The sequence below is a fragment of the Podarcis vaucheri genome, assembly GCF_965113315.1.
Source record: "Podarcis vaucheri genome assembly, chromosome: 6".
NCBI classification, from domain to species: domain Eukaryota; kingdom Metazoa; phylum Chordata; class Lepidosauria; order Squamata; family Lacertidae; genus Podarcis; species Podarcis vaucheri.
In genome coordinates this window covers 105,621,515-105,646,870 of record NC_138764.1, presented here as the reverse complement: position 1 = coordinate 105,646,870, position 25,356 = coordinate 105,621,515, and the positions used below count along the sequence as shown (strand labels likewise).

Below are 25,356 nucleotides of genomic sequence, written 5' to 3'. Positions count from 1 at the left end.
ATGTACATAAAAAAACTTAATCTTCGTAATTAATACTTAATTAAACACTTAAATAAAAAAGACTTCTGACAAAATGAGTCTTCCAATCATTCTCATTGTACTGTTTATACTGTCCTTTTTTCCGCACAGTTTTATAGTCTTTAATATTGTTCCCATCTACTCCACAGACATTATTTGTTGTGTTTACAAGTATCACTCAAGTTCTGCTAATATGGTGTGATTGGAGATCTCCATTCTCCAAATATTTTCTGGTTCAATCCTCCTCTAACTCTTCCCATCAGTTTTGCTAGTTGCAAATATTCTAACATGAATATTTGGCTTTCCATGTGCTTTTCTTATGTTTGCACCTGCTACCTTCCATCTGCATCCCTTCCCAGGTCGGCCTGGAGGAGACCCTGGTATCTTGGAGGGAGCATCTGCCAGTAAGTCTAGGCGATGCGAGTTGCACCTCATACAAGGCAGCTTCCCGTGTTCCTATTCAAATCCTCATATCCCCAGAAAACAATGTTTCAAATGCATATTTCAGTATGTTTCAAAGCTGCCAAAAACATTGTCACAGCCTTTATAGAAGTGCAATCAAGCCTGAAATATACTCGGAGTCGAGAGTGTGGATTTCATGCTCTTTATTCAGCTCATAGTGGTGAGGAGGAATGGAAGTTCCCCCAGAATGTCTGCTTTATATACGTTATTTACACAATGGGCCCCCCGTGATTGGCTAATTCCAAGATTCACCTGTAGGCCAATCAGGTTGGGGATTCACTTCCACCTGGAGCTGGATTGGGTGGCTCTTGTGGACCAATCAGACTGCTGCATTCTGGACCCTATTGTTCTAGGACCAATCAGACTGCTGCACTCTGAATCCTATTGTTCTAGGACCAATCAGACTGCTGCATTCGGGACCCTATTGTTCTAGGACCAATCAGACTGCTGCATTTTGGATCCTATTGTTCTAGGACCAATCAGACTGCTGCATTCTGAATCCTATTGTTCTAGGACCAATCAGACTGCTGCATTTTGGATCCTATTCTAGGACCAATCAGACTGCTGCATTCTGAATCCTATTGTTCTAGGACCAATCAGACTTCTGCATTCTGGATCCTATTGTTCTAGGACCAATCAGACTGCTGCCTTTTGGATCCTATTCAACTCAGTACAAAACAAGGACGTTCCTCCAAAAGTTCTAAATTCAGATTATTTCGTAACTGCATTCTCAAAAAGGGAATCCCTGGAGGATCCTCACTTTCTTTCCGTGCTGTGTTAATAACTTCCAGAAGTGACTTGTCAGAAGACACAAAAATGTTTTCTTCACCCCCATTTCCACAATGACATAAAACTGCATTTGGCTGCCTAACGAGAGCTGTGCAAATTGAAATGAATGAGGAAGGAGACGGTTTCTGGAAAGTCAGGATAGCTGTTGCAGCTGCCCAGATTAGGAGGGGGGAGCATATAGGATGACCTCCTTTCTCCCCAGAAGTGATGGATTGTCCTGTGCTTGATTTAGGTTTCCTCTTTACGTGAAACTGCCAGGCATAGATTTGCTTCCTCCTGAGGAGATGGGATGTCAAAGGCAGAGCATAATAATTGTGGCTGTGGGGGCAGCGGGGGTCCCATTACCCAAATGGCTTTCCTAAACGGCTGCTTCCTCCTCTTTCAAAGCCTTCACATTAGTGACCAATTACCTGTGACTTGTAAATGGATTTGTTCCTTGCTGGGATAATATGGAGGAACATAATTCATGAAGGCAGAAATGGATCCAAATAGAGGACACACCAGCCAGTCCCTCAGTTTTACTGCACATAGCCAAAGGCTGCTGCAATGTACACAGAACCATCCAGCAATTAAAAGAAAATATACTGGATTGATGCAAAAAACTTAAAACATTTATATTATCAAGACATTACCTACTATAAACAGAGCTATAAAAGTTAAGACATTAAACAATAAAATTTATAAGCTAAAATTATCACATGACCACTAATATATTAAAAAATAATGTTAATTAATACAATGTGCAATTATATTCAGAGTTTGATGATAAAGATAGAATATAGCTTGATGTAATGTAATGGTAAAGGGAAGAAGAAGAAGAAGAGTTTGGATTTGATATCCCGCTTTATCACTACCCGAAGGAGTCTCAAAGCGGCTAACATTCTCCTTTCCCTTCCTCCCCCACAACAAACACTCTGTGAGGTGAGTGGGGCTGAGAGACTTCAGAGAAGTGTGACTGGCCCAAGGTCACCCAGCAGCTGCAGGTGGAGGAGCGGAGACGCGAACCCAGTTCACCAGATTACGAGTCTACTGCTCTTAACCACTACTCCACACTGGGACCCCTGACCTGTTGGTTTCTGCTCTCTTCACTGTGCAGCAAAGTGCTTGTCACAAGACAATGTTTACATTCCACAGTCAGAGCACTGTTGGGTTTTCCCACAGGAATGGGAAGCTGGATGTGACGTTACACTGGTTTCCTGTTTTTTCACTGTTCTCTCTCAGTGTTCGTTATTCCGAGGAGAAGGAAGGTTGCTTCTCTGCTCCCGCAGAGGCAAGATGCATGTTTGTGATTTCTCAATACTGAACTGAAAATAAAGCAACTTTAAGCATGTGGCACGTACTGTTCGTCATTCCGTTGTGCACAGGACTCTGCAATATCAACATTTTGGTTCCGGGCCCAGAAAGACGTAAATCAAACTGAAGAATGCCGGCAGAGGAACAGAGAAACGGATCGCGTTATCTGCTCTGCGCGTCAAGTTTGATTGATGAAGGTATGTGCTCATGCTCCGGAGCAGCCTGGCAGCCTGCCAGTTTCTAATTTATGGTTTTATGGCTGGACTTTGAACTTTCAAAGCCGTTTTGCCGCGATACAGGCATATGGCACAGCTCACAGGCTTGGTGGCTGAGAAAGCGAAAGTACTTTTCACAAGTGCTTTTGGACGCTGCTGTAAATGTGACGCAGCTTGTTTAAAGCAGCAATGATGGCTAAAGCAAAGCTGGCTGAGGCTTTTGGAATTCCTAAGCTAAATAAGAAAAATTACACGGCGTGGGTGCAGTATGCAGAGGCAATTCTGCGGAAAGAAGGTCTGTTTAATGTTATTACAGACAACCCCCCAGCTCCAATTACAGCTGAATGGGCTGCTAAGGATTCCAAAGCAAGGGGAACGCTTACGTTGATAGTATCCCCAGAAGAGCTCTGTCTGTTGCGTGGAAAGACCACAGCCAGAGAAATTTGGAACTCTTTAAGAGAGGCTCACTTGAGGACAGAAGCTGGTTCCTCAATGTATTTTTATGCCAAGCTGCATGGTATGTCTCTTGCTGAAGGTGGAGATGTGCGTAAACACCTGATGGAGATGCAGAATCTGAGACATGAGATGCAACAGAGAGGACTCAACTTTCCAGAGGCTGTGTATTCCTTCATGATACTACATTCTTTGGGTCCAAGTTGGGAGTCCGTTGCCACTCAGATTGCTGTTCAACCAACTGCTCAGCTCACAGTAGCCTATGTTACTGCCGTGATTCAGAATGAAGCAGATCGTCGGGGTGCTAGCTGCATGGATAAGGGGGAGTCTTCACAGACGTCATCCCAGAGTGCAGTGGAACCACCAGAGGGCGCCAAAGCTTTGAAGGCAGTGAAATGCTACTCGTGTGGACGTCTAGGCCATATGAAGAGGGAATGCAAATATCCCAAGGCCAAGACAGAGCAGCGCAGCGGAAGTTCATCACGTGGAAAAGGCCAAAGCAAAGGCAAAGGTCCGGTGTCCAGGACAACGCAGCACAAGGCAATGGTCTCACGCTTCACTCCAAACGTCGCAAAGGTCCAGAAGACGTCTAGATCTTTCTTCGTTGTTGATTCAGCAGCTACCCACCACATGTGCAACGATAAGAGACTGTTCGTGTCATTTACACCGCAGGAAGGTGCGATTCACCAGGCGGATGACCACACGATCCCCAGTCAAGGCTACGGAACTGTTGTTCTTCACAGTTTGGACTTATCGATACAGGATGTACTTTACGTTCCAGATGCCACACACAATCTTCTAAGTGTGATGCAGCTGAATGAACGGAACATTGACGTTTCCTTCAAGAACAAGAAATGCACCATCACAAAGAAAGACGATTATGTTTTGCATGCTGAATGTGTTGATCGTTTGTTTGTTTTGTATTATGATGATGTTGTGCAGAATGAGACTTGTTGCATTGCAGGTTCTAACAAAAGTTTGCATGCAGGATGTATTCATGATTTTCACAGGAAATTTGGTCATTTGCATTTTGAGGCAGTATCTAAAATGCCTGCCTTGGTTGAAGGTATGACTATTAAACCCTGCAGGTACCACATGAAGTGCAAAGCATGCGCAGCAAACAAGGTGAAAATGGCTGCAAAAGGTAAGGTGTCTAGTAGGCAAGCTACAGAACCATACCAAATTGTTCATGCTGATTTAGTTGGTCCACTATCGCCCTCTTTGGGTGAAAATAGGTTCTTCATGGTTCTCATTGATGCATTTTCCAGGTATATTTACGTGTATAATCTCAAGCAGAAATCAGAGGCTTTTCCAAGGTTCAAGGAATTCTGTGCTTGGTTGGAAAATGTGCATGGTAAGAAGATAAAAATTCTTTTCACAGATCGCGGGGGAGAATTCACTTCTCAGCAGTTTGAAGCTTTTCTGACTGAGAAAGGAATTCAACACGATTTGTCCAGTCCTCGCTCGCCATGGCAGAATGGACTTTGCGAAAGGGCAAATCAGACATTGCTTCAAGGGTTAAAAACCTTGCTGCATGATGCCAATCTTCCAGAGAGTTATTGGGCCGAAGCTCTCTCATGTTTTGTTTACAGTTACAATCGCAGGTTATCTTCAGCGATTGGTTGTACCCCCTATGAGAAGATGTTTGGCAAGAAACCATACATCAAACACATGAAAATATTTGGTTCTGATATGTGGATTCATTCACCACAAAGCTCCAAGTTAGGCAAACGTGGATTGCATGGTATCTTTCTAGGTTATCAGAAAGGTTCTTACAGAATAATGATGACTGACTCTAAGACAATTAGGCTCACAAGAAGTGTTGAGTACAATGCCAAGTGGGGGGAGAATGTGGGAATTTTCCAATGTTATCCTGATGACAGTGATGAGACTGAGGATAAGCAACAGCAACCCACACCCACTGATGAAGGTTCTGATTCTGAGTCTGAAACTGAATCGGATACTTCAGAGGATTTCAAGAGTGCGAAAGCCTCTATGCGACCCTCTGAAAGCTCTGATCAGGAACTGGAAGAACCATTGTTCACAATAGGTCACTTTTCTCCTAAGAAGGAAGAGGAGAGTGTTGAAGACCAAAGGCTAATTCGCAGGTCACAAAGAGCCACAAAAGGCAGACCTCCAAAGAGATTTGCTGATGAATTTGCTAAGACAGCAGTAGCAGCTGTTAAAAGCTCCAAGAAGGTATTTGAACCTTCAAGTTTCCAAGAAATCCAGGATTTGGATTCTAAGGAAGCTGAGCCATGGTTAAATGCCATGAAGGCTGAGCTTAATTCCTTAGAAAGGAACAAAACTTGGGAGCTAGTTCCAGTAGTTCCAGGAATGAAACTGCTTGGAAGCAAATGGGTCTTCAAAGCGAAGACTGATCAAAATGGCAAGATAGTCAGACACAAAGCCAGATTGGTAGCCAGAGGTTTTGCACAGGTACCAGGTGGAGACTATCACGAGACCTACTCACCCACGGTGAGATATGAGAGCATAAGGCTTATGCTCAAGCTAGCTGCAGAGGAGAGTCTACACATTAGTCACCACGATGTAAATACAGCATTTTTGTACGGATCTCTAGGTGAATCACTTTATATGCTTCCACCTGATGGCGTACAGGTAAAACAGGGATTTGTTTGTGCTCTGAAAAAGTCCCTTTATGGTCTCAAACAAAGTGCACGGTGTTGGCACACAAAACTCACTGAAGCATTGTTTTCTCTAGGTTTTCAGCAAGGGAAAGCTGATCCATGTGTGTTTGTCAAAGAGGAGGGGCAAAAGAAGCTGTACTGATTGTTTTATGTTGATGATATTTTATTCTTTTGGAAAGATGTCTCAATGTACAATAACACCCTAGCTCAACTGAAAGAGCACTTTGACATGAAAGATCTTGGTGAGGTAAACAACTACCTATCTCTGGAAATAGAGAAAGATCAAAGTGGTAACATTCTAGTACACCAGTCACGGAAAATTGCTGATGTGTTAAGCAAACTAAACCTGATGGATGCTAACCCTGTAGACACACCGATGACAACAGGTTATCAGGTAGAAGACACTGAAGAAGCATTTTCTGACACAACACTATACAGAAGTGTGCTAGGAAAGCTAAACTTCATTGCCAGGTGTTCAAGACCTGACATTGCTGTTAGCTGTAATTTGCTAAGCAGACAAGTTAACAATCCTGCTGTTAAGGATTGGAAAGCTCTGAAACACATAGCACGCTATTTGAAAGGCACTATGCATTACAGACTGAGATTTAACAATCAGAAGTCTGGTGGTCTTGAGATTTTTGCAGATGCAAGTTTTGGAAGTGACACTACAGACAGGAAAAGTACGTCTGGAGTTTGCTACATGTACAATCAGGGTCTATTTGATTGGTCATGCAAGAAGCAAACAACAATTAGCTTAAGTACTTGTGAAGCTGAACTGAATGCACTGTCTTATTCACTTAAGGATTGTGAATGGTTGTTACAATTGTGCAAAGACATGAAAATTCCTGTCAAATGTCCAATCCAGGTTTACCAGGACAACAAAGCATGTTTGGCTTTGCTGAATTCGGAAGGTTGTAAGCAAAGCACGAAGCACTTGCAGTTGAAGGTGCAACATGCTAGGGAACATATTCAGAAGGGACTCGTAACGGTGTCCTATATGCCAGGTAATGAAATTCCTGCTGATGTATTGTCCAAGATTGTGTCAAGGGATCAACACTGTACCTATGTACAGAAGTTGGGTTTGTACTGATATTGTACGAACACGCTGCCCAGTGATGTTCACAGAAAGGGGGAGGATGTTGGTTTCTGCTCTCTTCACTGTGCAGCAAAGTGCTTGTCACAAGACAATGTTTACATTCCACAGTCAGAGCACTGTTGGGTTTTCCCACGGGAATGGGAAGCTGGATGTGACGTTACACTGGTTTCCTGTTTTTTCACTGTTCTCTCTCAGTGTTCGTTATTCCGAGGAGAAGGAAGGTTGCTTCTCTGCTCCCGCAGAGGCAAGATGCATGTTTGTGATTTCTCAATACTGAACTGAAAATAAAGCAACTTTAAGCATGTGGCACGTACTGTTCGTCATTCCGTTGTGCACAGGACTCTGCAATAACAACATTAGGTCCAGTTGTGGCCGACTCTGGGGTTGCGGTGCTCATCTCGCTTTATTGGCCGAGGGAGCCGGCGTACAGCTTCCGGGTCATGTGGCCAGCATGACTAAGCCGCTTCTGGCGGACCAGAGCAGCTCACCGAAATGCTGTTTACCTTCCCGCCGGAGCAGTACCTATTTATCTACTTGCACCTTGACGTGCTTTCGAACTGCTAGGTTGGCAGGAGCAGGGACCGAGCAACGGGAGCTCACCCCATCATGGGGATTCGAACCGCTGACCTTCTGATTGGCAAGCCCTAGGCTCTGTGGTTTAACCCACAGCGCCACCCGCTTCCCACTTTGGCTATATAATTTGCTCTAATTTTCCTAGCAGCAGTTGCAAAGAATGCTAGATGCCAGGTCACATACTTATCTGTGTCTGCGAGGAGATAAAAAAATCATGTCAGAGGAGTTCTGGCCAGAGAGTTTGCAGAGTAGCTTTTCCTTAGCATTAAGTAACCACAATTCACCCCCCTCCCTCTGGGATTAGGGACTGTGGATTGTAGGCCAAAGGATGTGGCTCAAATCTCTCCCAAAAAGAATCGTGGAGTCCTAGAGCTGGAAGGGGCTTCAATGGGAGTCCAGCCCCCTGCAACGCATGACCCACAGCTATATAAAGCAGTGTGCCTGTGCAAGGAAGTCTGCAGACAGACAACGGCTTCGTTTTCAGAGAGATTTCAGAGGGATTTGCACAGCTTGGGTTGTGACCACCCCACACTTCTCCTCTCAGAAACAGGCTTTTACGCGCTGGAGGCATTTTTCTTTCTGCTTCTCAGCTGGGGCAGCAGAGACAAGTGGACCACAGATCTTCCTTTCCATGGATAGGAGGGCCTTTCTGCAGTTCACCGCAGCACACCGTCCTCCACCCCAGGCGACCTTCAGCATTCTAATGAAATAAAACATTTTGAAAAGGTAGACTGCCTTGAGTGACGTGGCAGAAGGGCAGCTACACATGGAATATTGTTGTTGTTGTTGTTGTTATTTATTTATTTATACCCCGCCCATCTGGCTGGGTTTCCCCAGCCACTCTGGGCGGCTTCCAACAAAGTATTAAAATACAGTGGTCTTTTAAACATTAAAAGCTTCCCTAAACAGGGCTGCCTTCTAAAAGTCTTCTAAAAGTCTGTTAGTTGTTCTTCTCTTTGACATCTGGTGGGAGGGCGTTCCACAGGGCAGGTGCCACCACCAAGAAGGCCCTCTGCCTGGTCCCCTGTAACTTGGCTTCTCGCAGTGAGGGAACCGCCAGAAGGCCCTCGGAGCTGGACCTCAGTGTCCGGGCAGAACGATGGAGGTGGAGATGCTCCTACAGATATACTGGACCGAGGCCATTTAGGGCTTTAAAGATTAGCACCAACACTTTGAATTGTGCTCGGAAATGTACTGGGAACCAATGTAGATCTTTCAATACCCATTGAAAATGTATTTTTACACACTTGCTCCATCTTCAAGCCGTGAGAGACTCCAGAGGTTCCAGGCAGTTACCCAGGTTCTGTTTCCTTGGGATGAAGATCAGTGCAAACTGTAGTGTATATATACATATATATTCTTATTAGATACTTTTTTCCATTTCAGATCCCAACCATTCTGAGCACAGTTGGCTCACAGCACCAACACCCCGGCAAATCTTGCTTCTCGGTTAATCGCAGCTTTGGATCCAGTACAGAGCAAGCTGGCCTCTGTGTCTCCAGCTCCCAGCTCATCTCCAACAAAGTGTCTCTGGCTCTTGTTCTCCTACCTAGCAGCCAGGAGAGGGTGGGTGGGTGGAGGAAGCCCCCCCCCCCCCATTAGCCTGCAGGGCCCAATCCCTTAGCTGTAGCTCTTGCAACCTGGCTCATTTTGGGATGCGGATCAGGACACTTAAGTGGGCAGCTAAGGGTTAAACCACTGAGCCTAGGACTTGCCAATCAGAAGGTCGGCGGTTCGAATCCCCGCGACGGGTTGAGCTCCCGTTGCTCGGTCCCTGCTCCTGCCAACCTAGCAGTTCGAAAGCATGTCAAAGTGCAAGTAGATAAATAGGCACCACTCCGGCGGGAAGGTAAACGGCGTTTCCATGCGCTGCTCTGGTTCACCAGAAGCGGCTTAGTCATGCTGGCCACATGACCCAGAAGCTGTACGCTGGCTCCCTCGGCCAATAAAGCGAGATGAGCGCCGCAACCCCAGAGTCAGCCATGACTGGACCTAACGGTCAGGGGTCCCTTTACCTTTAAGGTCTTACAAAAAAACAACACCCTTATCTGTCCAGTTCAGCAAATTCCTGTTGGATCACCCCTCCCTGTGTGCAGGACCCCAAGAATTGGAAGAGACTTGGGGCATCATCTGGATTGAACCCCCCACACTTGGAAAAATATGCGCACACAAACACACCTCAGTGGCATCTGCCAAGGTGAACAGGACCAGACAAGTGCCATCACTGCACCAATTTACCTTCTCATTCCATCTTCCTGGGTGGAATTGCATCCCCCCTGCAGATGTTGCGAAGGGACCTATCCCTGCCATGCGTTGACCTTGCTTCTTGGGGCAGAGCCCATCTCTATTGACAGAAGCGGGGCTTTGCCAAACGCGTCCGGGAGCAGCTTTTCTTCTGCTTCCAAAAACTGCCTGGAAAGTGGAAGGGATGAGAAGACGGATCATCTTTTTAGGAAGCGTTTGTTTCTTCTTCTGGGGAAGAGGCCGGAAGTTGGGGGGAGAGGGAGAGCAGGATCAGAGCTTTCCTTGCTCCATCCAGCAAGCCTCCAGAGAGTCCCTGTCCACCCCAAAGCCCTGGCCTGGGCTGCGTGGGAAGAGAACAAACGGATCCATTGCTCAAGAGCTGAGCCGCCGTTGTTTATAGCAGAAGGGTCAGCCATGACACAGGAGACGTCTCCTCTGAGCCATAAATCGCAAATGTGATCTGGGTGGGTGGGAATCATTCTCTGTTTGCAATCCCTGATTTAAAACAAATAATCCACTGAAAACTCTTGCAAAATGTGCATTTTGCACACCTCCCATGTCGTCCACAAGTTCTCTGTATTGCACGGGGGGAGGGGCACCTTCTTGCCATCACTCCAGAAGGTTTTTAATTTGCGGGGTTTTCAATTTTGGTTCCTCTGTTGTTGTTGTTTTATTGGGTTGGGGTTGGTTAAATGTTTAGTTGGGGCTGGCAGTTTTTAAAATTTGGGTATAACTGTAAACTGGTTGTTGTGGCTGTTTTCTATTGATTTATTGCTTTATTTATAGTCTGTATAAGATATTCCGTTCTTTAATGTTTGATGCTTTATTACGTTTTTAACACTGTAAGCCGCCCAGAGTAGCTGGGGAAACCCAGACAGATGGGCGGAATGTAAATAATAAAATTATTATTATTATTATGGAACAATCACTCCCCACACATCATCATCATCATTTTATTTGCACCCCACCCATCTGACTGGGTTGCCCCAGCTACATAGCTAAGGAGACAAGGATAACTGTGACTTTAAAGAGGAATGGGAACCCTAAAGAAGCAACAAAATGAACTGGACTCCTTGGCAGGTTTTGAATAAACACAAACTTTTTATTGATAATAGCTAGTTAGATAAATTAAGGATCTACACAATTTTATAACATGCAGAGAATAACATTTGTTGATAAACCAGAGAGAGGAGTTGAGGGAAGTCAGAATTGGATAAATTAATAGGAAGGATTCGAAACCTGCGGGACCAGAGATTCTGGAGTAAATATTTTAACTATTTGAAAAGCAAATGTAATAAACAGATTACGCTAGTAGGACTGCAATAAGTTTTGCAAGGATGATTGTTTGAAATATTGCAAGAAAGGCTATGAGGAGAACTATTCGTTAATGATAATTAAGAGGCAATAGAGAAATTAAGAATTGCATAATAAGTGATAAAGAACAGAAAATCATCAGAGGTGTTGACGGAAGTCTAAAAAATAGTGTATAAGATGAGAAGTTATGTTGTATGACTGTTGGAGAGGATATGTTTAAAAAACTAATAAAAATGTATGTATATATATATAAAAGAAGACACAGCAGGCCGAGTGGAGGCCAAGGATGGCCGGGGAGAAGGTCCGCAGCACCTGCCTTGCTTCTGTTTTCCCAGCTGCAGCTCGGGGGTCTCCTCCCCCCAAGGCCAGCCTGACCCCAGAGCTCCAAGGGATGCCTGGGATGGCGTCCATGTGTCTGAAGGCGGAGCAAGGCGTCAGGAGGCAGCTGGAACACGGAGAACAGGAAGCCCAGGCTGGATGGAGGGGGGAACATGCCCAAATGAAGACAGAGAGTGCAGAAGGGCAAGGAGAAGGCCATCCTTTGCTGAGCAGCCCTCATCCAGACTTGCTGCTGGACCACAGAGACAGAATCAGGGAGTTGGAAGGGACCCAGGGGTCATCTAGTCCAGCCCCCTGCACTTGAGGCATGAGAACGATTAAGAACATAAGAAGAGCTTGCTGGGTCGGGCCAATGGCCCATTTAGTCCAGCACCCTGTCCTCACAGTCATGGGAAGCCCACACGCAGGATTCGTACACAAGACCCCTCTTGCCTCCTGCGGTTTCCAGCAACTGGGATTCAGAAGCCATCAATAGCCCTCTCTTCCATGAATTTTCCTAATCCTCTTTCAAAACCATTTGGGTTGGTGTCCATTGCTGCCTCTTATAGGAGGAGTTCCATAGATTAATTATGGCATGTCTTCAGCGTCCTCTGGAAGTTGCACAATGAAGGCACAAGATGAAGAGCCTCTCCCGTGGGGCCACCACCCCTGAGCCTCTGGAGGCGGAGGAACAACCAAGAGGGCCCCTGCTGCCCATCTCAGCACCCAAGAGGGTCTATAGCAGGGATGTCCTACTGGTCGATCGTGGTGCGTCCCTGGTCGATCCTGGTCGATGGTGTGACCCTGATCGATCCTCCTAAAAAACAACAACAGCTCAACAACTCTGATCAATGCTCTGATCAATAACTATGATCAATACAATGGTAGATCCCTTGTCTATAGGGAAGGAAGTGGTATTCCGGGTATTTGAGACCTGAGTCATTTAGGGCTTTAAATGGCAGGGTTAATTAATGCTTGAAGGGGTTAAGGCCATAGAGTAAGCTGTCTTGCCAGGCTTAGCTGTGTCCCCTTCACATTGCAGGGAACTAGGTAATCAAGCCTATTGTTGTATCCCTAGTCTACCAGAGAAGCTCAGCATGTGAGGAGCTCTGAGCTACTCCTTCCAGCCACATGGCTCTCACCAGCCTCTTTTGTGTTCCTATACCAATAGTTCTAGGAATGTTTGCCATTTCGTAACTAAGCTATTTGTAACTAAGCCCGTGCAGCTTTTCTGAATGATATATGGAAAAGCACACAAATCTGACCTTTGGAGAGTTTGTGAGTAAACCAAATGTGCCATCTTTTCCTTTGCTGTGGGAAGAAGGAAACTTTGGAAAGAACTTTTAAAGGGGCAATTTTGGAACTCACTTGAAAGGGCACGTCTTAAAGGTTTTACAGCCTAGATTTTCACGCTTCATTTTGCTGGTTTTAAATCTCTACTGGGGTTCTCTCACCACAGAGTACTTGCCCCAGACTTGGATATTGGCATCTGCAGAAATTCTCTTTTCATGGATCTTTTTCCTTGAACCAACACAAATACTGATGTGAGCACCTTGAATTGGTCACAGAAACAAACTAGCAACCAACACAGCTCCTGTAAAAAAGGGATATATCATACTTTTCAGCCGTCCTGATTTAAGTGGGACATCCCAGAATTACAGAAGTCATTCCTGGCTTCCCAGTGGATCTTGGAACGTCCTGTTCTTTTGGTCTGGTGCTCTGGCGCAAGTCAGTTGGCTCCTGCGAGAGCTCGGGACCCAAAAAATGAGTGTCCCGAATTGGACCACCCAGATGTTGGAGGGTATGGTTACATGCGATCTAAATGGAACCCCGTCTGGTAATATGGCTGATGCATTTTGTAGCAACTAAAGTTTCCAGGTCATCTTCAAGGGCAGCTCCATGTAGACCATATTGTGGTAATCCAGTCTGGAAGCTATCAGAGTATAGAGCTCAGCGCCCAAGTCATGCCTGCAGTGGGATTCAGCAGGGCTCAGCTTATGTGCTTAGTAAGGTAAAGGGACCCCTGACCATTAGGTCCAGTCGCGGACGACTCTGGGGTTGCGGCGCTCATCTCGCTTTATTGGCTGAGGGAGCTGGCGTACAGCTTCCGGGTCATGTGGCCAGCAGGACTAAGCCACTTCTGGCGAACCAGAGCAGCACACGGAAACGCTGTTTACCTTCCCGCCGGAGTGGTGCCTATTTATCTACTTGCACTGGCGTGCTTTCGAACTGCTAGGTTGGCAGGAGCAGGGACCGAGCAACGGGAGCTCACCCCGTCGTGGGGATTCGAACCGCCGACCTTCTGATCGGCAGGTCCTAGGCTCTGTGGTTTAACCCACAGCGCCACCCGCGTCCCACATGTGCTTGGTAGTATGGGGTAAATCACTATTTTCAAACAGAATGCAAGGTCCAAACCATCTCAGAACAGATGGCACAGCCTAGGGAACCCTCCACCTGTGTTTCAGAAATATCTTCCCCACTGAAAGGCATATTCAGAGGCTCTCCCCTTGCTCTGTGTCACACGCCCTGATGTCAGCCTCTCCCATAAAAACCTCCCTGTTCCCTCCTTGCCCACCCGCTCATCCCGAGACCCTCCTCTCCCCCTTGACCCCATCCAGCACTTCCGCTCAGTGACATGATGTCTGGAGAGGCAACCTGAGATACAATGGGTGTCCAGAGCGCAGGGGAAGGGGCAACTGGCAAAAAAAGATAGAATAAGATATAAGAAATGGGGTTGGTGACTTCTGAGGAGGCTCTCGGGATGGGGCCTCACAAGCCCCACTGCATCTGTGAATGGGGACTCTGTGCCTCTCCAAAGAAGCTGAAAAGCCATGCAGAGGGTTGCCCTAGGCAGCTGTGCGGAGCAGCAGGGGTGGGGGCTGAGCAGAGTGTGTGGGAGATGAGGGAGGGGTGGGCAGCAGAGACCCTCGTCTCAACTCTTCACTTGAGTCAGAAAAGATGGTCAAACGTGGCTCAAGACTGCGGCCTAGGACCCTCGTACCTACAGGACCGCCTCTCCTGCTATGCTCCGCGGAGGACCTTGAGGTCCACAAATAACAACACTTTGGAGGTCCCAAGCCTCAAGGAGGTTACATTGGTCTCAAGTAGGGCCATGGCCTTTTCAGCACTGGCCCCGACTTGGTGGAACGCTCTGTCACAAGTGACAGACTTGACGTCTTTCCGCAGGGCCTGCAAGACAGAGCTGTTCTGCCTGGCCTTTGGTTTGGACTCAGTCTGACCCTTGTGTTTCCCTCCCCTTATGGTTTTGATCTATGGGCTACTTTTAAAATGAGGCTGCATTTTAAATTGCATTTTAACCTGAATTTTAAATTGGTTCCCCTTCCCCCCATTATGTTTTTACTGTGATTTTACTGGTGTTAGCCGCCCTGAGCCCGGCTCTGGCCAGGGAGGGCAGAGTATAAATAAAATTTATTATTATTATTAAGATTCGGCTTGCAAGCCAGGCACCAGCTCTGGAGACTGTGGGGTCCCTGCACATGCACAGAGTGGGAATGTATCCCATGCACTAATAATTAGAATGATAAGCAGTGTGGAATAGTGGAGAGAGCGCTGGGCTGTGGCCTGGTAGACCAGGGTTCGATTCCCTACTCAGCCACGAAGCTTGCTGAATGACCTTGGGCTAATCACTGCCACTTTCAGCCGGCCGGCCTCCTAGGATTGTTGTGGGGACAAAACAAGGAGCAGAGAATAATGTAAAGCAACTTGAAATTGAATTGAAATTGAAATACTTTATTGTCACTTGTACAACTTGTATACAGTGAGGTTACACAGTGAGATTACATTATCTTGAGTTCCTTGGAAGAAAAGGTGATATGTAAATATAATCAACAAACAAACAATTATGCTTGAGGGTCTTATTCTGGCCACACTTTCTAGGTAACAAACTTAACCTGCACCTTCTGAAGTAATAAGTACTGAAATATACATGAACACCCATGCATGCACGCACACACACACACTTATGGCTAACGTGTTCAAATGATTTAATGTGCACAAAATGTGTGTTTTGTAGAAACAAAACACGTGTGTGAACCTAATGCAAATATTCATGCAGCTTTTTATTGGAAAAAATGCTGACAGATGCAGAAAACGATGGAACGTATATCTGAATGAAGACGTAGGAAACTGAAATGAACCAAATATAGATTGATCCATCCATCTCTGCTACTAATGACAAATGCATCCTTATGTGGCCAAAACAACACTGTGCGCGCGCGAGAGAGAGAGAGAATTGGCCAGTTAGGGGAACCCATGGCTTCCAAAAGTAGGGGGGGGGGAATCAATATGGTTGTGTGCGAGAGAGATAGATGATAGATACACACACATATGGGATTAATCCCAAAATAACTAAATGAAAACTGAAGCATACCACCCAACATTTCTCTGATGAAATAGGGATGTCCCATTCCATAATGATTTACTATTTCTACCCCACACATCTGACTGAGTTGCCCCAGCCCCTCTGGGCAGCTTCCAACTTATATAAAACATAATAAAACATTAAACAAAAAACCCTTCCCTATACAAGATTGCCTTCAGGCAGCTCAGTGGTCAGATAACTCCATACCCTCCAACGTTTCTCCAGTGAAAACTGGGACATCCTAACATTCCGGGATCAGATCAGAAACCGGGACGGCTTCTCTAAATCAGGGACGTCCCTGGAAAATAGAGACACTTGGAGGGTCTGCTGAAGTTAGGAATGAACATAAGAAGGACTTGCAGAATCCGAGGCCAGGGAGAAGAGTCGATGGAAGAAGATTGGAAGAAATTTAAAGACTATTTACAGAAATATTGCAAAATTAATGAATGTTAGAATGATGTTGGAATGAAGCTAGGTGGTTTAAGCAGCAATGCTATAAAGGTGTATGTAAAAAAGGATTGATAACAGATGAAAATTTAAAGTTATAGTATATTAAGTTAAAGGATCATGAGAAAACAAAGAGGGAAAGAAATTGCTGACTTAAATAATTGAACTGGAATACAAAAAAAGGGAGGTATGAGGAGGTCAGGGAAACAAGGATATGAATGTACGCTTTAGAAAGACTGATTCATTTTCCTTTTCTTCTTTTTAAGTGTCTTTTATTCCTTTTTTCTGTATTTTGTATTTTCCTTGTATTTTTGTTTTTGTGTAATTCTTTTTTTTCTCTGAAATTTTAATAAATATCATTTTTTTAAAAAAGGACTTGCTGGATTAGGCCAATGGCCCGTCTGGTCCAGCGTCCTGTTCACACAGAGGCCGGCCCGATGCGTGTCGGTAACCTGCAAACAGGATCCGAGAGCAAGAGCCTCTCCCCGACTCCAGAAGTTTCCAGCAATTGGGATTCAGGAGCCTTGTTCCCTCTGACTGTGGAGTCCTGGCCAGGAGCCACCGACAGCCTCTCCTCCAGGAATTCTACACAAGCCCAGTCTGAGAGGCGCAGAAACACCTCTGAGTGCGGCACGAAAGAGGCCTCCGTCTTGGGAAATGTGCATTTGGAAGCAAATAAATAAATAAAAAAAATAATTGGGGTGTTGCGTATAGACCGGTGGAGATCTGCATCCTCCTTGATTCCCCACTTCCCACCCAGCTTATTTTGCTGCCCTGAGTTCTTCTGCATCCAAGAGCTGGGGAAGGGGATGCCGTCACCTCCTTAGAAAGGAAACGGGGGGGGGGGAGAGGGCCTTCTTAAGCTTAGCTGCCCCATTGACAGGCCTCTGCGGCTGGCAGGCCCCTTTCAGAGCACAAGGAGAGAAAAGAAACCGCTCCGAGGATTTGGTGAGTGTGTGCGCCGGCGCGCAAAAGGACAGCTGGACAGAAACAAGGCTGGAAGGAGAGCGATGGTTTCGTTGGCCCGTTGACCTGGCGGCTTTGATCCCAGGTGCAAAGGGCCCGTGTGACATCATGGCTGGATCCTGCACCCCCCAAGCCTTCCTGGGCACCCTGCAGCTGGTTCCAGGCCTGTCTGGCCACGGGGCAGGGCCTCTGCCGCTGGGCACAAAGAGGACCGCTGTTCGCTGGCTCTGGCATTGCTGTGCGAGAGCCTCTCCAGCAACGCCAGCCAGGGAAAGAGAGAGAGAGAGAGAGAGAGAGAGAGAGAGAGAGAGGCAGCTTTTTAAAGCTCAGGCAGCCTCCCCCCCCCCCGCGTCTTTTCTCCTCCTTTCCACTCCTCAATCCCTCCCCCTCGCAGCTAGAGAGAGCGGGCTCCTTTTTCTTTTGCAAGACGCGAAGGATGGGAGAAGTTTGGAGAGGAGCAAGCAGTGGCGCTGGACTCTGGCAGGGTTGAGGCTGGAGGGTTTGCAAGCTGGCCTGAGGCCTCCCCGCTGTCTCCTTGGGGGGTGGGGGGCACACCTGGGGTCCGTCGTGGTGCCCCCACCGCAGAAGACAAGCCCAGCAGCCCAGATGGCTGGGAAGGAGCTTGACGCGAGACCCAGACGCAGCAGCAAGGAGTTGGCCAACAAGTGATCCAGGAGGTTTCTTGGGGGGGGGGGGGAGGCGGCGGCGGCGCTGGGACTTGGTGCCCCCCTCGCTTCTCTGCCCCCTCCAGCGTCGCTTCCGAGGGAACCATGGTAATCCGAAGGACATCGTCTGTGGCTGTTTAGTTTCTCCCTGGCTCGGCCACACCGTGAGACCCTCCTCTCTCGGCTCTCTGTTGACCTTGTGGGGCAGCTAAGATGGGGCAGCCGGGAGGGAGGAGGGGACTTCTGCTCCAGGCTACGGGTTTGCTTCTTTAAATAAGGGGGCGTGGAGGAATTGGGGTCAGTGTAGGATACCGATTGTCCTTGTGGCTGTTCGGCCGTGGAATGGGCTTCCTGGGAAGGTGGTAGTCTCTCCTTCATAAAAGGTAAAGGTGAAGGGACCCCTGACCATTAGGTCCAGTCGTGGCCGACTCTGGGGTTGCGGCGCTCATCTCGCTTTGCTGGCGGAGGGAGCCGGCGTACAGCTTCTGGGTCATGTGGCCAGCATGACGAAGCCGCTTCTGGCGAACCAGAGCAGCGCACGGAAACGCCCTTTACCCTCCCACCAGAGCGGTACCTATTTATCTATTTGCACTTGGATGTGCTTTTGAACTGCTAGGTTGGCAGGAGCTGGGACTGAACAACGGGAGCTCACCCTGTCGCGGGGATTTGAACCGCCGACCTTCTGATCGGCAAGCCCTAGGCTCTGTGGTTTAACCCACAGCGCCACCCGCGTCCCTTTTCTCTCCTTCATAGGAGGTGTTTAAACTGGGGTCGGAGGGCCACCTGTCAGGGACTTTTTAGCTGTGATTCCTACATTCCAGGGGGTTGGGCTAGCTGACCCTTGGGACCCCTTCTGTGATTCTATGACTCGGCATTTGGAATGATCAAGAGGTCCGCTTTCTCTTGATGACCTTTGACTAGATGACCCTCTACACTTCTCCGGTTCTATGATTCTCTTCTTGTTCTGAGAGCTTTCCAGAGCTGCAGGTGCCTGTCCTATGGAATGAGGCTGCTCTAAATAAGGTTCCTGCAACCACCTGCTCCTTCAAAAGACAGCCTGTCCAGAGCGGTTGGAGGACCTTCTTAATCAGACAGGGCATTTCATTGGTTTCCCAGCAGCTGTTGGGTGTAGACTTTGCAAAGCCTGTGGACCTTCCGTGGGAATCGACGGAGATGGGAAGCTGATGATGAGGGAGTTTTTAAGCAGTTGCGTTCCCGCCAGGGATGCTCCTGGTGGTTTGGGACAAGAGGTGAGGCCAGCAAGGTCGCCTCTCCTCCGCTTCAGCAAAGTGGCATCTGAGATGGGGCCACAGTCAGCAGGCCTTGGGATCCAACAAGATTCCTCGTGGTTGCTGGGCTGAGTCAAAGCATCATTCCTGAAGCCGTTGGACATCTCTGGATTTGGGGAGGGGATCAATGGCAGGAGGCCCCAGGCTCACTCCTCACCAGCATCTCTGGAAAGGGTTGGGAGATTTCGCTGCCTGAAACCCCGGACAGCTGCTGCCAGTCAGGGTAGACAGTACTGAACTGGGTGGAGCAATGGCCTGACTCGGGATAAGGCAGCCACCTGTGTTCCTTTGTACCTGTCATGAGTGAAGTGTCAGGAATTCGATCAGTGCAGGAGAAAGTGTGTGATTCTTTGGAGAACCTCTAGTTGCCAGTAATGTCACAGTAATGTGCAGGTGCTTCTTGCGACGTGCAAACTTTTGGGGGCTTTCCCCCTGGCAGAGGACTGCCTGACTTCACTTGACCTCACTCGGCCGGTTAAAGAGACACCTTTGCCTGTTGCACATATTTATATATTGGTTCAAAAATGTTGATTTGGACCGGGATCTTGCGGACTGAGGGCATTGGGTATGTTTAGCCTGGACAAGACATGAGAGGTAACGTGACACCCGTCTTCAAATATCTGAAGGTCAGATGGAAGATGGAGCAAGCTTGCTTCCTGCTGCTCCAAGAGGGGAGGGCTCCAACTAATGGATTCAAATGACAAGGAGATTGTGACTCAACATTTGGAAGAACTTTCTGAGGGTGGGAGCAGTTTGACAGTGAAAAGGACCACCTTGGAAGTGGGTGGAGTTTCCTTCATTGAAGGCTCTTAAAGAGAGGTGGCAGGGCCACGAGGTCAGGGATTCTGTGCCTGTGATCCTTGCATTGCAGGGGGTTGGTCTAGATGGCCCTTGGTGTCCCCTTCCAGCTCTACAATTCTATGATTCTCCTGCCCTCCACACATATCGTCTTGCCTCGGTTTGTACCAGTGGAGGGGCATTCCTTCACTGGAGGTTTCTAAACAGAGTTTTGGTGGCAGCCATGTGTCTGGGATTCCTGCTTTGAAAGGGGTTTGACTAGATGAGGTTCCTATTAACTACTGTTCTATGAGTCTGTGGGCTTATCCACACCTATCTTTCCTCTGTGCTTCCCAGGCACAAAGTTCTCTACCCTAGCTCTCATTTTTCGCCCTGGAGCTTTCACTGTGAAACCCACTCTTTACCACGGAATCGGAGCAAATGGCAATCCGTGGAGAAACGGAATTGTCTTGACGTGTGCTTCAGCTTTAAAAAGCAGGTTTTTGCCAAGGGTGTGGCGTGAAGAGCCCTCAGACACAGAGCTTTAAAGCACAGGACCTTTGCCTAGAAAGCACAGGGCAAAATATAAGTGTGGATATTGATTTTATGAGTGCTCCAACCCAACAATGTGGTACTGCATCCTTGCAGACCCTCCAAGTGTCCCTGTTTTCCAGGGACTTACAGAAGCTGCCCCAGTTTCTCATTTGATCCTGGAATGTCCCTCTTTTCCCTAAAGGTAAAGGGATCCCTGACCATTAGGTCCAGTCGTGGCCAACTCTGGGGTTGCGGCGCTCATCTCGCTTTATTGGCCAAGGGAGCCGGCGTGCAGCTTCCGGGTCATGTGGCCAGCATGACTAAGCCACTTCTCGCAAACAAGAGCAGTGCATGGAAACGCCATTTACCTTCCTGCCGGAGCGGTACCTATTTATCTACTTGCACTTTGACGTGCTTTCAAACTGCTAGGTTGGCAGGAGCAGGGCCTGAGCAACGGGAGCTCACCCCGTCGCAGGGATTCAAACTGCCGACCTTCTGATCGGCAAGTCCTAGGCTCTGTGGTTTAACCCACAGCGCCACCAGCGTCCCATCTCTTTTCCTTAGGACGTCCCTTTTTTCATCAAAGAAATGCTGGAGGTTAGGGAGTTATGCGACCCTCCGAGCCAAGGAGATAAGTAACTATACAAGCTTTAGAAGACATCTGAAGGCAGACCTGTATGGGGAAGTTTTTAAATGTTTGATGTTCTTCTATATGTTGGAAGCTCCCTATTTTCATTGGAGAAATGCTGGAGGATATGGCATTGTGGGCTGTTTCTTCTTCAACAGTTGCTCAGCTCAGTCGCTATGGACAAAGCTGTAGCTGTTGGAGTTGCTGGAATCTGCTGGAGGGAAAGCTCTACCTCTCTTTTAAATCAGAACCAGTGAAGGCGGTGAAGGTCCTGCGTGAGTGTCTGGAGGCGGTTGGAAGATGGATGGCGGCTAACAGTTTGAGGTTGAATCCTGACAAGACAGAAGTACTGTTTTTGGGGGACAGGAGGCGGGCAGGTGTGGAGGATTCCCTGGTCCTGAATGGGGTAACTGTGCCCCTGAAGGACCAGGTGCGCAGCCTGGGAGTCATTTTGGACTCACAGCTGTCCATGGAGGCACAGGTCAAATCTGTGTCCAGGGCAGCTGTTTACCAGCTCCATCTGGTACGTAGGCTGAGACCCTACCTGCCTGTGGACTGTCTCGCCAGAGTGGTGCATGCGCTGGTTATCTCTCGCTTGGACTACTGCAATGCACTCTACGTGGGGCTACCTTTGAAGGTGACTCGGAAACTACAACTAATCCAGAATGCGGCAGCTAGACTGGTGACTGGGAGCGGCCGCCGAGACCATATAACACCGGTCTTGAAAGACCTACATTGGCTCCCAGTACGTTTCCGAGCACAATTCAAAGTGTTGGTGCTGACCTTTAAAGCCCTAAACGGCCTCAGTCCAGTATACCTGAAGGAGCGTCTCCACCCCCATCATTCTGCCCGGACGCTGAGGTCCAGCGCCGAGGGCCTTCTGGCGGTTCCCTCATTGCGAGAAGCAAAGCTACAGGGAACCAGGCAGAGGGCCTTCTCGGTAGTGGCGCCCGCCCTGTGGAACGCCCTTCCAGCAGATGTCAAAGCGATAAATAACTACCTGACATTCAGAAGACATCTTAAGGCAGCCCTGTTCAGGGACGTTTTTAACGTGTGATATTTTACTGTATTTTTGGTTTTTATGGAAGCCGCCCAGAGTGGCTGGGGAGGCCCAGCCAGATGGGCGGGGTATAAATAATAAATTATATTATTATTATTATTATTATTATTATTATTATTATTATTATTATGCTCAGGTCTTGCTTGTGGGCTTCCTGTAACTGGCCCCTGGTTGGCCCCTGTGAAAACAGGATTGTGGACTAGATGGGCCATGGGCCTGATCCAGCGGCCAGCTCTCCTTATGTTCTTAGGCCGGCCAGCCAGGGCTCCTGCTTCTCAGTTTGCAAGATGAAGCAGGTTTCCTCCTCCTCCTCCTCCTCCTCCTCCTCCTCCTCCTCCTCCTCCTCTCCCTGCCTGGGAAGAGGATCCCCTTTCTCACGCACAGCTTGCCGCTCGGAACAAAAGTTTGGCACCGAGAGAGGGGCTGAGGGATGCAGAGATCATTAGCAGCTGTTTGGAAAGGGAGTGTGTGGGGCTGGGAGGCTGATGCGGTTAGGAAAACCGCCTGGCTCTGCCTCATTGCAGACAGAAGGGATCAGGTCCAGAAAACAGAGGAATTAATAGATCTGCTCCCCCTCGGCACACCCACCCAGCCAGCCAGCCAGCCCTTTCGGCTCCATTGGCACAAGGCTGCCTCTGAGTGACAGTCTGAGCGCTTGGCTCGATCCTTGCAGCTGGGACCCCTCAGGCGGCCTTGCTCCCTCCCTGCCCCAGATTTAGAGGATTCTCTCCCCCCTTGCAGAAGAGAAGGAGAGAGATTGGTTTTGATAAGGGGCCTTAGAGGCAGAGAGCAAAGAGGGATGAACTGTGATGACCACCAACCTAGATGGCTTTGAAAGAAGTTTGCAGAAGAAATTTGGGGGAGAAGCGGGAAGGTTACAGGAGGCTTGCGGGGCCCACAAGTCTTTCTGAGGCAGTGGGAAGCCAAAGAGGAGGCAAAGCCTCAAATCTCTATGAAATCACAACAGTAGTCCTCACCAAGCCATAAAATGCCTCAAACCGTGTGTTTGAAGTGATGGGGTGGGGTCCGGAGCAGTGTTTCTTCTCTGTCCCCCATGTCCCACTACATCAGAAGGTTCTGGGGTTTTAATGGGAAAGGGAGGAGCTCTCAGGGAAGCCCACCTACCCCCCCCCCCCAGGGTCCAAAGTGAGGAAGAAAAGTCCTCCTCTCAAAGACCTTCTAGAATACCTTGTGAGGAGAGAGCAGAATTTTCATTCCGGGAAATGCATGATTCACATTTTGCTTCAAGCGCAAACCTGATTTGCTAAAATTAGCGAGATTTAGCCGTTGAATTCAGTGGGACTCAGATGCACCCTCTGATTTTTCAGCTGTGGTTTTAGAGAGACAAAATAATGAATCTAGGCTTAATTGTGGCCCCAAACTACCTGTCAAGTGTCTAAAATCTGAAACCGTTCTCACAGCAGAGAGATATTTCTTCCATTCTCTGGTCCCCGCTCAGTCACCTTCTGAATCACATTCCGTTTACAGGTTTAACAAATTAAGCACAATGACCATAATTATAACGCATCGCAATGTAACGCAACCATAGGGGTTTGGATGACGCTTCGGGTCCCTTCCAGCTCTACAGAATTCTGGGTCCATGAACATGACCATCTCCACCGAAACCTCTGGTGTTTAGATGAGCGCAAAGCATTCCAGCAGGTCAGCTAACAATATCCAGCCCCGGCAATACTATCCACCGGCACGAAGCATTCCTTCAGCTGCGCAAACGCTTCCCAGAACTTTTCCATAAACAGAACGGGACGGAGAGGAGGTGCAAGTTCCTTCCAATTTAAATCCAGCTCCTCGGCGCAGCTGGGATTTCCATTTGGCCGCCTGGTTCCCGAAGCCAGGGCTTTTGGCAGAGAGCGCAGCAAGCGAGCATCACGAGGAGGGTGATAAAATTTCCAGGGCTGGCTGGCAGCGCTGCAGCTTTTGTGGGAGGCAGAGATGTTTTTGGGGAGAGCAACAGGCCCTCTCGCAAGATCTTCCTCTCATCACCCAGGAGCAGCTTCTCCTCCTCCTCCTCCTTCTCCTCCTCGGCCATCTGCCAGGAACGCAGAGTCTGGGAAGAGGTCTGGCTTGCAGGATAAATAGGGTGGTCCCTTCAGAGCGTGGGCTGCAGGAACAGAGCTCCGCAAACATCTTTCATGTCAGGCTGAGCGAGAGCAGTTCCCCAGAGGCCACCCCGGGAGCAAGAGGGAGGGGGGTCTTTGGGAGAGCAGACTCAGGTCCCCCAGGCCAGGGGCGTCAGGGCGGGCCAGCTCTCGACTTGCTTACATTGGACGGGTGATTGAGGCACCGCCGAGAGCCCTCTGTGCAAACACAGAGGCCAGGGAGAGATTTCCTGGTCAGAGGTTTCCATCTCAACACAAACAGAGGCTTGCCAGAGGTTGAGATCCAGAAGGGTTGATCTCACGCTGGAGCCAGATGAGAGCTTTTCAGAGTCTTGTGATTGGAGCCCTTGTTACCCAAGCTGTATACAGTGGTACCTCGGGTTACAGACGCTTCAGGTTACAGATGCTTCAGGTTACAGACTCTGCTAACCCAGAAATAGTGCCTCGGGTTAAGAACTTTGCTTCAGGATGAGAACAGAAGTCGTGCTCCGGCGGCGCAGAGGCACCGGGAGGCCCCATTAGCTAAAGTGGTGCTTCAGGTTAAGAACAGTTTCAGGTTAAGAACAGACCTCCAGAACGTATTAAGTACTTAACCCAAGGTACCACTGTATTGTTGTTGTTGTTGTTTAGTCGTTTAGTTGTGTCCGACTCTTCGTGACCCCCTGGACCAGAGCACACCAGACCCTCCTGTCTTCCACTGCCTCCCACAGTTTGGTCAAACTCATGCTGGTAGCTTCGAGAACACTGTCCCACCATCTTGTCCTCCGTCGTCCCCTTCTCCTTGTGCCCTCCATCTTTCCCAACACCAGGGTCTTTTCCAGGGAGTCTTCTCTTCTCATGAGGTGGCCAAAGTCTTGGAGCCTCAGCTTCACGATCTGTCCTTCCAGTGAGCACTCAGGGCTGATTTCCTTCAGAATGGAGAGGTTTGATCTTCTTGCCAGTCCATGGGACTCTCAAGAGTCTCCTCCAGCACCAGAATTCAAAAGCATCAATTCTTTGGCGATCAGCCTTCTTTATGGTCCAGCTCTCTCTTCCATACATCACTACTGGAAAAACCATGGCTTTAACT

At 48.2% G+C, this 25,356-nt stretch overlaps 1 protein-coding gene across 2 annotated transcripts in view; it reads left to right on the top strand.

Annotated features, from left to right (window-relative positions):
• Positions 1-17,589: 17,589 nt before the first annotated feature.
• KIAA1755 overlaps positions 17,590-25,356 on the top strand; it is a 39,098-nt gene continuing 31,331 nt past the window's right edge. For both annotated transcript variants that reach the window (XM_082225833.1, XM_082225832.1), the window contains exon 1: positions 17,590-17,990. In XM_082225833.1, the coding sequence (XP_082081959.1) occupies positions 17,988-17,990 (3 nt within the window). In that variant the 5' untranslated portion in view covers positions 17,590-17,987. The remainder of the gene's footprint in view (positions 17,991-25,356) is intronic.